This window comes from Mixia osmundae (assembly GCF_000708205.1).
Source record: "Mixia osmundae IAM 14324 unplaced genomic scaffold scaffold_12, whole genome shotgun sequence".
Lineage (NCBI taxonomy): Eukaryota > Fungi > Basidiomycota > Mixiomycetes > Mixiales > Mixiaceae > Mixia > Mixia osmundae.
The window spans coordinates 353,663-364,564 of record NW_014575552.1 but is presented as its reverse complement, the minus strand read 5'-3'; the positions used below and the strand labels follow the sequence as shown (position 1 = coordinate 364,564).

General features: G+C 57.1%; 7 protein-coding genes across 7 annotated transcripts; 4 read left to right on the top strand and 3 right to left on the bottom strand.

Annotated features, from left to right (window-relative positions):
- Positions 1-303: 303 nt before the first annotated feature.
- Positions 304-1,835, top strand: L969DRAFT_26315 (uncharacterized protein; the record flags this gene model as incomplete). Its single annotated transcript, XM_014709857.1, has 2 exons — positions 304-1,014; positions 1,065-1,835. 2 exons carry the CDS (start codon positions 304-306, stop codon positions 1,833-1,835), a joined length of 1,482 nt encoding a protein of 493 aa, XP_014565343.1.
- Position 1,836: 1 nt separating this feature from the next.
- On the bottom strand, positions 1,837-3,239 carry L969DRAFT_54047 (uncharacterized protein; the record flags this gene model as incomplete). The annotated part of the gene is made up of 4 exons (XM_014710026.1): positions 1,837-2,155; positions 2,202-2,346; positions 2,402-2,845; positions 2,900-3,239. 4 exons carry the CDS (start codon positions 3,237-3,239, stop codon positions 1,837-1,839), a joined length of 1,248 nt encoding a protein of 415 aa, XP_014565512.1.
- On the top strand, positions 2,998-4,881 carry L969DRAFT_239210 (uncharacterized protein). The gene is made up of 3 exons (XM_014710025.1): positions 2,998-4,227; positions 4,286-4,677; positions 4,738-4,881. The coding sequence occupies exons 1-2, from the start codon at positions 3,296-3,298 to the stop codon at positions 4,482-4,484; spliced, it is 1,131 nt and encodes a 376-aa protein (XP_014565511.1). The 5' UTR covers positions 2,998-3,295; the 3' UTR covers positions 4,485-4,677; positions 4,738-4,881.
- L969DRAFT_105643 (uncharacterized protein) lies at positions 4,492-5,236 on the bottom strand (the record flags this gene model as incomplete). The annotated part of the gene is made up of 2 exons (XM_014710024.1): positions 4,884-5,236; positions 4,492-4,829 (listed from the first exon to the last, which is right to left on the bottom strand). Exons 1-2 carry the CDS (start codon positions 5,044-5,046, stop codon positions 4,492-4,494), a joined length of 501 nt encoding a protein of 166 aa, XP_014565510.1. The 5' UTR covers positions 5,047-5,236.
- On the top strand, positions 4,784-5,561 carry L969DRAFT_90508 (uncharacterized protein). The gene is made up of 3 exons (XM_014710023.1): positions 4,784-4,829; positions 4,884-5,446; positions 5,501-5,561. Exons 2-3 carry the CDS (start codon positions 5,218-5,220, stop codon positions 5,530-5,532), a joined length of 261 nt encoding a protein of 86 aa, XP_014565509.1. The 5' UTR covers positions 4,784-4,829; positions 4,884-5,217; the 3' UTR covers positions 5,533-5,561.
- L969DRAFT_90503 (uncharacterized protein) lies at positions 5,248-8,145 on the bottom strand. The gene is made up of 12 exons (XM_014710022.1): positions 7,978-8,145; positions 7,725-7,919; positions 7,505-7,677; positions 7,356-7,454; positions 7,225-7,300; positions 6,929-7,174; positions 6,639-6,878; positions 6,265-6,585; positions 5,941-6,214; positions 5,834-5,887; positions 5,501-5,782; positions 5,248-5,446 (listed from the first exon to the last, which is right to left on the bottom strand). Exons 1-11 carry the CDS (start codon positions 8,101-8,103, stop codon positions 5,535-5,537), a joined length of 2,052 nt encoding a protein of 683 aa, XP_014565508.1. The 5' UTR covers positions 8,104-8,145; the 3' UTR covers positions 5,248-5,446; positions 5,501-5,534.
- A 109-nt stretch (positions 8,146-8,254) lies between these two features.
- On the top strand, positions 8,255-10,886 carry L969DRAFT_19952 (uncharacterized protein; the record flags this gene model as incomplete). The annotated part of the gene is made up of 3 exons (XM_014709856.1): positions 8,255-9,215; positions 9,265-9,409; positions 9,458-10,886. 3 exons carry the CDS (start codon positions 8,255-8,257, stop codon positions 10,884-10,886), a joined length of 2,535 nt encoding a protein of 844 aa, XP_014565342.1.
- Positions 10,887-10,902: the final 16 nt, after the last annotated feature.

Genomic DNA, 10,902 nt, shown 5'->3' with positions numbered 1-10,902 from the left:
CAGCGAGACAGTCTCGATACTGCCAACCCAAGCCTCGAGGACACCTCAAGCGAAGCAGTGTCGGCGCTACAGTCAGCTATGACTCGTTTCCGTGCGTCAAGAGTCATGTGCGACAGGCAGCAGACCTCAATCAGCCTGTACACGAGCCCTAACCCTCACGCCTCAAGGCCCCATCGAGTGATGCTCGGGCCCTTTCAAGAAGTCAATAGGTCTCACGCTAGTGCCGTCTTGCTCCTAGCGCTGCTCAAACTCTTGTCTGGCGTGTAAACTCTGCATGCTGTCGCGATCGGTCTTGTCTGACAGATGACCGCCATCGTCTCGGACTCTGTGAATCTGACTCACGAGCACACTGACAAGCAGGGAGCACAGGGACCTTGCGGAGTCTTCCAGAGCTCGGCCGCAGATAGGCAGAGAGTGCTCCGAAAGATCGATGTCGCTGTGGCAACATGTCTGTCAGCTGTATATCTGACCCAATATCTTGACAAAACAGCTTTGCGTTATGCGACCGTGCTTGATCTGCCCATCGTCGGCCAGCAGTACAATCTCGTGGCTCTCAGTTTCCATCTCGGCTACATTCTGTGGGTCTTTCCAACACAGATCATCGCTCGGCGTTTCCCCTTGCCGCTATATCTGGGCGGCAATCTCATCGTCTGGGGCATCGTTTTGGCCCTTCTGTCTATCGCGAGATCTTTTGTCGCCTTTTTCTTATGTCGGATGCTGCTGGGAGCCCTCGAATCGTGTGTCTCGCCCCTGCTCATTATTGTTGTCTCCAACTTTTACACGAGCTCAGAGAAGGCGAAGCGGATCGCTGTCTTCTACTCAATGGATGGCCTAACGCAAGTTCTCGGCGGTTTGCTTGCATATGCACTTTCATATACCCACAATAACAAGCTCAAGAGCTACATGCTTCTCTTCATCTTGCTTGGCATCTTCGCTGTCTTGGTCGGGCTGATCGTCACGCTATACCTGCCCGAGGCCCCCCATCTTTGGTCGTCTGCTGCACCCGAAGATAAAGTAAAGTCGGAGCCGACATCGAGGCTGCCCGAAAGCTAATGATAGTCCAGTTCATCGCCATGGAGAGAGTTTCTCTGGAGCAGACCAGCCGCAAGGTCGATGGCAACCAGCGCGAACAGATGCTGGAAGCCTGCTACGATATCAAAATCTGGCTACTCTGCTTGATGAGCTTGCTTGGAGCTCTGCCCAGCTCTGCGCTCGTGTCATTTTCGACCATTTTCATGGGCACATACGGCTACAGCGATCGTACAGTCTTGCTCTTGTCCGGTCCGATGGGTCTGCTGGCGTCCGCAATGACCTTGATCGTTTGCACGCTATCTGATCGCAGACAAGATCGTTCGCGGCCAATTATATTGGCAATAGCACCCTCAGTAGTGGGCTGGATAGTCCTCTTGGCGGCATCAGATGGCCCAAGGATGCTATCCCTATTAGGCCTGTATCTAGCTGGCATTGCCTCTTCGAGCCCTGCCATCATCTTCTCGTGGATAGCTGCCAACGTGGCGGGGTCCACCAAGAAGGCTTTCGCCGGTGCAGCAGTCATGTTCTCTGCGGCACTGGGCAGCCTGGCGGGAACAGAAATCTTTGAAGACGGTCGCAGTTTCATGCCCGGCAAATTGCTCTGCTTGATCGTGCTGGTCATCGAGATGACACTCAGCTTGATTCTTAGACGCCTGACGTTGGCAGCGCAACAGCGGAAGGCCGCTCTGCTTACATTACGAGCCGCGAAGTTGACGCAGGTCGAGATGGCGGCAGAGGCAGCCAAGGCAGCGTCTTCGGATTTGACAGACAAGCAGAACCCTTATTTTGCGTACACGGCCTGAATCAATCACTCGAGAAGAATTTGAGATCAAGGCCGACTGCTTTGATAGGTCTTGCACGACTGGTCAAGTCAGCTTTGACGCCAAAGCCAATCAAGCAATTGTGTAGTCGAGATTCCCAGAGCAAGGCAACGTCAGACGTGGTAGAGGCACGTGCTTTCAGGCAGCCGATGACCTCGCCTTGGTCGGCAGCTCGCCAGAATGATTGCACGAAACCAGTCTTGTCCGTTGTGCTCGCAGAACGCAGCATCCTCCTCCGTCTGTGCCACCACTCTGCGCCCATAGTGACGTTGGAATCGTACGAGTATATGTTAAAATCGAATCTGCCCGAGTTCAGATGTGCTTCGCGCAACAGAGCGGTCGGCTCACTTTGAGCACAGCGCGAGGTCGGGGCTAGCCCTGGCGCCGTAGGCAGCAGAGATGTGGCCCATGATCGGATTGAATGTTGCAGTGATGACGGTAGGTGGCTGACTTGGCTCATCTGGCAAGGTGCTAAACCTGACGCCCGTCGAGACTGTAACAATTGTGTGAACATGGTAGCTTTGCGGCGAGGCAAATGCGAGACGAACCACCAGCAGACTTCTCTTGAGCAGAGAAGAAGACCTCTGCGCCGAGCGAGAAGCGACCACGAAGGGCGGTGTCTGAGACATCCGAATCGACATCTTCGTCGATCCGCCGCGGTCGAATGGGCACGGCGTGTTTGCGCGAGATGGCGAGATTGTGTAGGAAGCGAGCACCGACGAGGCCATCGGCGGCGCTGTAGCTGTACTCTGAGCTCCATCTGCCGCGATCTTGCTGAAGGCAGAGGACGAGATTTGTGTCGATCTGACCCTTGACCTTGCTGACTGAGGACGGCGGCGGATCATGGTCTGGCAGAGGAATGGCACGAGACGCGAGCGATGGAGGCATGGAGACGAGGGTGCTCATGAGCAGCACGGTCGGCGAGAGACGATGCAGATAGAGCGCGTCGAGCCGATTGGTGGGCAAGTGCATCTTACCGTATAGGAAATATTCTGACTACATCGAATCAGCGAGCGCTCCGGCAAAGGCTCGCGTGTGAGAGTTACCGCCTCTGCCGCTGTTCATCACTGGCCGGCTCGGGAGAGGAGGCACTCTGAAGCGTTCGCCAAGCTCTTTGAGGTTCTCTATCCCGCTTTGCCCGATGTCTATGCCAGGCTGGATGAAGAGATAAGCAAGCGAGCCACGCAGGGAGGGCGCGGTCAATGCTGCAGACGTCGAGAACTGACGGAGCGGAGCTTTGCTGATGGTGATGCCAAATTGGGCTGGTATCGCGAAATCGAGGATGGCCCGACTCGACCTGGTCAGATTGGCGTAGTGGTTGTGCTCATCCCAGCCCATCTGGAGGTAGTACAGCCTGAGCACATGAGACGGGAAGGGTACCATCATCTTGCGCGCCAGCCGCTCCTGCCACTGTCAGGCCGGCCGACAAAGATACAAGTGCAATGCGTTGCTGCCCGCGCTCCTGCCAACAACGCGACGACGACGCGAGAGGACGGGGACGTACGCAAACAAGCCGACGTGGAAGTCTGCCTGCTAGCACGTCCAGCCGGCCTGTCCGCCTGACTGATCATTTGCTTTCGCTTTTTTCTATTGATCCCTTACGCTCGACGACGGACTTGACGACAGGCATCGACATTGTGGCCTGCCCCAGCCGCGCTGACATGCCGAAAGAGCTAGACGAGCACGAGGACCTGGCCGGGTTCCTCGCACAGTACGACAGCTTCCTTTTCGATTGTGACGGTGTCATCTGGGTTGGCTCGGAGCCAATAGCCGGCAGTGTGGATGCGATCAGGTACTTGCTCAAGCTTGGCAAGCGAGTCAAGTTCATCACCAACAATGCAACAGCCAGCAGAAAGACGTATGTCAAGCGATTGCATGACATCGGTCTCCACGAGATCCTGCACACTGACGTCTGCTCGAGTGGGACGGCATCAGTAGATCATCTCGCGAGCTTGCTGCCCAGGCTCGACCCAGCCAAACGAGATATATTCCTCATCTGTCAGGCCGCTCTCGAGGAAGAATTGCGAGAGGCAGGCATTACGAACTTTAGGGGAGGCTCTGATCCCAAATGGAATGAGCCGATGCCTCTCCAGGACTTCTCGTCCATCAAGCCAGACCCACGCATCGGGATTGTGCTGCTTTCGTTTGACATGCATTTCAACTACCGCAAGATCTGCCAGGCGTATGATCACTTGGCAAAAAATGCACACTGCCAACTGGTGCTGACGAATGACGATGTCGAGGTCGTCGTCGGTCAGGATGTTGCCTGCCCGGGCGAGGGCTTGATGGCGGCTACCCTCCGTCCGGCGACGAAGAATCCTGTGACGGTTTGCGGAAAGCCCAACAAGACGCTCTGGGACAGCATCAATCGAGAGTGAGAACTCTAGCACGCCGTTACTGGCTCGTGCCTGCTGACTGGTCGCGTCCTGCAGGGGCAAGATGGACAGCAGTAGGACCCTCATGATCGGCGACAGCCTGGCGACAGACATCCAGTTCGCCAAGAACGCGGGTCTCAAGTCCCTGCTCGTCTTTAGCGGCGCGACTTCGCGGGACGCGCTCAGGTCAAGCGATATCCGACCTGACTTTGTGGCAGACAGTCTGGCCATCATCGCGAGACTCGGCAGGCCATGATGACCATTCACTCGAGCGCGGGCTTGGGAGGCAAGCGACCCAGCAGGATCGTCTGGCTGCCCTCTGCCATCTCGACCAGCTCGGCAAGGGCATAGAGGGCTCTCGACTTGTGCTCCGAAAGAAGCAGCTTAGACGGCTCTGCAGACAGCTTTGCCGTGCCGTGCGGCACAGACAGATCTGGTGGGATGGCGATGTATGATCTGTGGAGGCCCCGTTTGCGTCGGGTCATCTGAGCAACGTGGTTTGGTCGCAGATGATGGTAGAGCTGACAGAGGTTCTTGATCGTCAGGCCAGGGACGCGCTCTCGCTCGGCTGCAGCATGAAGCAGCTTGATCGTGCGTTGTACTGTAGCGGTCGATGAGTCCTCCGTCTGATACATCATCACAACACCAGTCTGACCTCGCAGGCTGCACTCATCAGTCGTCGGCTGTTTAGCCAGGAGATCGTCGATGGAGTTGCGGTAAAGCCTCCGTAGCTGCCGCTTGGGCGTGCCATCATAGCCCACCGCTGAGCCTGCAAAGCCGACAAGCTTGCGATACAAGTGTCTCGATCGACTGGACATGCGGTCCACGAGAAGCGTCGAGGCCGGCCTTGCTAGCTGAGTCCAGGCTGCCGGGCTGCCGGGCCGCGAGCGCTGTTCCTGCGTAGACTGGGCCGGGCCTACCTACGCGATTTTGCGAGGAGTCTGCCGGTTTTGCGAATCGCCTGCCAACCAGCGTTTCCACTGGCGATCATGCACATCCCCAAGCTCAAGATCAAGCCCGGCAAGCTGACAGCAGAGGCAGCCTGTGGACCCGAGATGGCAGCTCTGCTTGCATGTTTCGCCTCACTGACGAGCACCGAGGCTGCTCTGGAAGCGAAGAGCCAGAGCACCCGCTGCCAGGATTCTGTGCGGAGTTTCCAGAGGTGCATGGCCAAGGCCGGCAAGTATCAGAAGCTCAACAAGCCGACCATCAATTATCGTGAGTGTCCCGATGCCAGCTGGGCGTGCCGCTCACTTTCAAGCCACGCAACAGATCTCGCCAGACTTGGCAAAAATCTCGTGTGAGTCTATACAGCCCGAGCATGATGAGCGATGCCGTCAGACATTGCCAACATGATGTCAGCAAGTCTGTTCAGCTCTCTCGCTGCCCTCGTCAGCGCCGCGTCCCCAGCAGACCCCGTCATGCTCGCTTGCTCCGATTGCCAGAGTCGCGCCGTTGCATCACGACCTGCCAGATCGCCGAGCTCGTGCTGAATCTGCGCAATGTACTTCAGACAGCGCAGTCCATCGGCGAGACACCCTGTCGCATGGTAGCCTGCTCACCGACGTGTCAATAGAGAGTGATCTGCGACTCTCATGAGCCTACCTTTTCGCGCTTCGTGTAGGCTGTCGAGCGCTACCCGCAATGCAGCTTCGTTCTCTGCCGCAATCGTGTGAGTGCTCGTCTGATCAAGCTCGCGGTGGATCACATACTTTCCGTGGCCATTGCTGCCATGAGCACCCGAGCTCGCGTCAAATGCGCATACGCTGAGATTTCGGCATCTCCTTGCGCGACGACTCCTGCAAAGCAAACATCGAGCGCTTCGGAAGCCTTCGTTGTCCCGTCCGGACCGTGAGCGAGCAAGATGTCGGCGAGCATAACTCGTGCGAGGTGATAGAGCCGCGAAAGGCCTTGCCCGTCGACAGGTGACGAAAGCGTCAAGGCTTCCAACACGCGCGCGAGAGCTTGCGAAGGGCGTTCAGCGATCTGCCGCGCACGAGTGAGACAAGATCCCGTTGATTGTGCTGTGCGCTAACCATATATTTACGTGCCCGGCGCAAAAGACCTTCGACTCTCTCGATACTGTCCGGTGCAGCCGTCTCGCCGACCTCAATGGCGTCGCGACTTGTGATGTGCTGCTTCAGGACGATAGCCTCGCCAGCCAAGCTCGACGACGATGCGACCGGCAAAAGACAATCGATCAGCTGCACGATAGTGGGCATGTATGCGCGGTCGGCTCTCAGGCGCAGAATCGCGTAGCTGGCACGCTGCAACTCTGAGCATGCTCTCAAAGACAGTCGCGGCTGCTGTGACCAGAGCATGCCCAGTGCTGCTTCATAGTCGCCCCTGCGCGCGACCTATCACCATGATCAGGCACCGTGCACAGCGTTCTCGCAAGCTACAAGCTTACACGCATGGCCCGGTTGATAAGCAGCGAGAGAGTCTCGCCAGAGTTCCCGCCATCAGCTATGACGATCTCTTCATGGGCGGCTGCCACGCTAGACGCGCCGAGTGAGGTATGCAAAAATGCGGCAACAGCGTGCTCTTCGACCTCGTCTTTGGCCAGCTTGGTGCACGTGCGGCTGCTATCGTCGGCCGTGGGTGCCGAAGATGATGCAAGGTCGACCAACAGCGCGCCGATAGGCTTGCCCTGTCGCGATCCCCTGAGCATGGCGCATTACATCGAGAAAGCCCGCTTACGCCAAGGAAAGCCTCCCACACCCGCTGGCCGCGTGGTATCGGATTGTTATGCGGAGCTTTCTGTGGCTGCGTCGGGCTCAGACCGGAGACATCAAGATTGTCGTCTTCTTTAGAACTGACGAACGAGGGCACAGCGACTGAGAAGCGCCTCGTGAGCCGATCCATGTTGTATCGAGTTTTGGCGCAGGCGTCGAGCTGGAGTGCATCCTTGTTCGATCGAGCTGTTTGCTGCGCCTCTTGCAGGCACTGCTCCGCGCATGAGCTCATCGCCATCGACAGGGACATGTAAAACCAACATAGTGAGCCGACTCGTACATCCCGTCGTCTAGGTAGATCTGTGCAAGATAGAGGTAGCTATCTGCCTCTTCTAATCTGAGCCGATAGGTCAGTAATGATGCATGCCCGGCGTAATGCCCTCGAAGCTGACTCGGTCTGTTTGGCATCTGATGAGGGAAGTCGCTCAGCATAACGTCTGACACCTTCGAGAGCTCTCTGAGAACATCCAGAGCAGATATCTCTGAGGATCCTGTCCGGTAGCATGAGCGCGCGCATCTCATGTGCTCGCATGACACAGACTGGTGGAGGGTGTCTTGCTTCTCGTCGCAAATTGTATGCGCCACGCGCAAATTGGGTAGTCCGGCTACGTATGCCGCTACGCTGGCCAGTAAGTCCTCGACCTCTGAGATGTCGAGGCTCTCATATGTCAAGAGGCATCGTCGAACAAAGAATGCCAAGGGCGATCGTCGTCTCTGTGTCCAATGTCAGCTCGGTGACGGTGCGCGGACAGCATACAGACGAGAGGAAGATGCTCATTCGCAGGCTCGTCGGGCGAATCTAGTAGTGCAGTGAGCTCCTCGAAGTAGCGAGCGAGCGCGTCTGCTCCCTGCGTTTGCAGTGCTTCAAAGACACCATGCACGGTCTTGATCTGCATTTCGAGACCACAGGGCATTCGTTGTATGCAGTCGGCCAGACTAGCGCTTTCTGGCACGATCTGAAGAAAAGTCCGTATGTATGAGCTGCAGAATATAGCGGTGACGATGCCGACGTGCCTCGTAGATCCAGTCGAACAAGACATCGAGAACCTGAGCCAGCCTACTCGGCGGAGCGCATGCTGGTCCAGGACAGCCCGCCGGCACAAGCGCAAGCACAGCCAGGTGATGAGGGCATAGCTGCATGGATGTCTGACGCACTCCGGGCTCGATGATTCGTTGGGCGCGCGCTCGCTCAGATCACTGTCGTCGCGCTTTCCGTGGTCAGCGCTCAGCTCCGCTTTCCCCGCAGTCGATCGGACAAGCTCGCCCATCGCTCGACGTCGGACGGTGCGCCATGGATTCGCCATGGAATGCCCCGATCGACCTCAAGACACAGCTCTTCGGCTCGGCAGGGCTGCCTGCTGCGCAGACTCAGTCATCCAGTCCAGCTGCGTCTCATGTAGGCGATCTCAGGCTGGGTCCCTACCACAGCAGTGTCGGTCAGCCGTACAATGACCAAGGCAGTCATCCATCGTCAAGCCAGCATCACAGACTGCCTCCCCTGAATACGCGCAGACTGTCTGAAACGACCGAGCCGGACAAGGACAAGCCTCGCAAGCGGCGTCAACCGGCGCTCAGCAGGTTCGAAGCTTGCCAACGTTGCAGAGACCGCAAAGTCAAATGTGACGTTCTCAGGCCCGCGTGTACTCCATGCCGGCGATCAGCTATCGCGTCGGGCAATGAGCCGGACGATGTCGTTTGTCAATATGCCCGCAAGGAGGCTCAACCACGCCTGCGATCATCCGCTGGCTCATCTGCGCCGGTCTTCAAGGCGGAAGCGCCTGCGACTGCCTACGATGCGCAGCCAGACTGGCAAGAGATGATCCGAGCGCTAGAACAACGCAATCAGATTCTTGAGCGTCAGCTTGCTGATCTCGCATCCGCTTCTCACGCACGTTCGGTCATAAGCGCACGTACGGCAACGGCAGCATCGCCCGGTATGTCATCGACCGCTACCGATTTAGCTTCAATCTGGCCTGAAGTCGCTCTGCAAGCCAACGGCAACGTCTTCCTAGGCGTCAGCGGCAGCTCCAATCTCGCCACAGCGCCTGCAGCCGCCACTCCATTGCCCGATCTGACATCTTTCGAGCTAGATCCACAGCTCATGCCGGCAGACGAAGCGTCTCTTCAGCAGATGCTCTATCCGGGATGGCCGATCACGTTGCCTTCGCCCGCTCTTGTCTCAGCCCTCTGCAACGCCTTTTTCTCGAAATCCCATCTCTGCTCGCATACTGTGAGCAAGGCCCGCTTCATGGGTTTGTACACCAGTCGTCTGGCCGAACCACTCTGAATTGACTTGTGCAGCTGCGTTGGACCTTCCTCCGCGTCATCCCGACTTCCCTCATACCAGCCTGATCCACAGCGTCTGCTGCATCGGCTCCTCGCTGCTCGCGCCCGAAGCTTACGGCATCCACCTCGAGCAATACTGGGCTATAGGAGGCGATCCTAGGTCAGTCTCGTGCTATTATTGATCGCGCGGCTAATCCGCCATCCACAGCCCTGCCGCTTACCATGCAAATCAGGCGCGCTATGCATGGGTCGCCGGATTGTCAGATGGTCATAAGCTTCTCGATATGGCTCAGGCTACTAGCCTGCTTGTCTTCTTCGCCCTCGCGACTGCCAAGTTCACAGAAGTGTGGGCATTCTGCGGCCTCGCTACAAGAACATGTCTGCCCCTCGAGCTCAACAAGATCCCACGACTGGAATTCAGGAGTGACCCGGGGGCAGTCGACAATCGACCTCGTAGATTCTTCTTTCCGCCGAGCAAGGACTGTCACATCTATCATGAACGGTCTGAGACCTTTTGGACAAATTTCATGTGCGATCGCTTCGCCAGCGTTAGTACAGGCTGGGCGGGAGCGATCGACGAAAAGGACATTACTTCGCTCTTGCCCAGTCAAATTCCAGAGGTCCTAGAAACAGTGACAGAGGACGAGGCTGTGGCTGCACTTTTCATTCGTTCGCCTCAATTCTTCACATGCCATCCGAACGGCCTTGTCGGGCCGAGACAGCTTGACATCAAGGCCGTCATCTTGCTGGGACGAGCTACGTACTATGTCCAACGTTTGCCACCTCCTTTCGGAGACGGAGATGCTCTGCCAGGCTGTACAAGAGAAAGCCTCATAGAGTCCCCAGAATTCAGACGTCTTGACGCCGAGCTGGTCGCGTTCAGACTGAGCTTTCCTCCTGCTTATCGTAATTTCAGCCAAGCGTTGGGCGACCGCTCACGTGCACTCTTTGACGTGGAGCTCATCACCGCGCACACTGTGCCGCATTGCTCCACCATCTTGCTCCATGAGCCCTTCGTCAGTCTCAACGCGACCGATCTGCCTAGGGAGCGCTGTCTAGCTTCTGCGCGGTCCATACTCAGCATCATCAATGTCTTGAGATCGTCCTCATATGACCTCAGCCTGCTCGCGACGTTTGCAATACACTGCTGGTCTGTCGCCGGCCGGACTTTCATTAGAGAACATGCGATACGTAACCAGATGGGCGACCGGACACGCGCCGAAGAAGCATTTCGTGACATTCAGCAGATCATCGAAGCGCTCAGGATCGTCGGTCGACGCTTCAAACTCGGTATCATCGTCGCCGGCACGCTGAGTGGCCTGCTCGCGGACTCTGACTCTTGCTTGCCGAAAGCGCTTGGTCCATCGGATATCGGCATGCACGTCAACACCCGAAATTGGAGAGCGAAATATGCAGCTAGCAATACCTCTTCGCGAGAATCGGCCACGCCGGCATCAAGCATCGAGACACCCTCCTCTGCTGCAATGCAGCCGACGCTGTCGAAAGACATCTCACAGATTCTCCTAGAACTGGAAGCACAGTCGCATACGCACGCTGCGCCCGCACCTTCGGAGCTTCAATCGATGCTGGATCGGCTCTCACCGTCAGGTTGGCAATCTCTGTTGTATCCCATCTGACGATGCTTGCCGGACA

Bases quoted from the DNA above. Each gene is read 5' to 3' on its own strand.
- L969DRAFT_239210 (XM_014710025.1), top strand. From the start codon at position 3,296: ATGCGTTGCTGCCCGCGCTCCTGCCAACAACGCGACGACGACGCGAGA. The intron at 4,228-4,285 runs GTGAGAACTCTA...CGCGTCCTGCAG, and splicing joins TGGGACAGCATCAATCGAGA to GGGCAAGATGGACAGCAGTA.
- L969DRAFT_90508 (XM_014710023.1), top strand. From the start codon at position 5,218: ATGCACATCCCCAAGCTCAAGATCAAGCCCGGCAAGCTGACAGCAGAG. The intron at 5,447-5,500 runs GTGAGTGTCCCG...GCCACGCAACAG, and splicing joins CAAGCCGACCATCAATTATC to ATCTCGCCAGACTTGGCAAA.
- L969DRAFT_90503 (XM_014710022.1), bottom strand. From the start codon at position 8,103: ATGCAGCTATGCCCTCATCACCTGGCTGTGCTTGCGCTTGTGCCGGCG. The intron at 6,586-6,638 runs GTAAGCTTGTAG...TCATGGTGATAG, and splicing joins TTATCAACCGGGCCATGCGT to GTCGCGCGCAGGGGCGACTA. The intron at 6,215-6,264 runs GTTAGCGCACAG...CGTGCGCGGCAG, and splicing joins GCCGGGCACGTAAATATATG to ATCGCTGAACGCCCTTCGCA.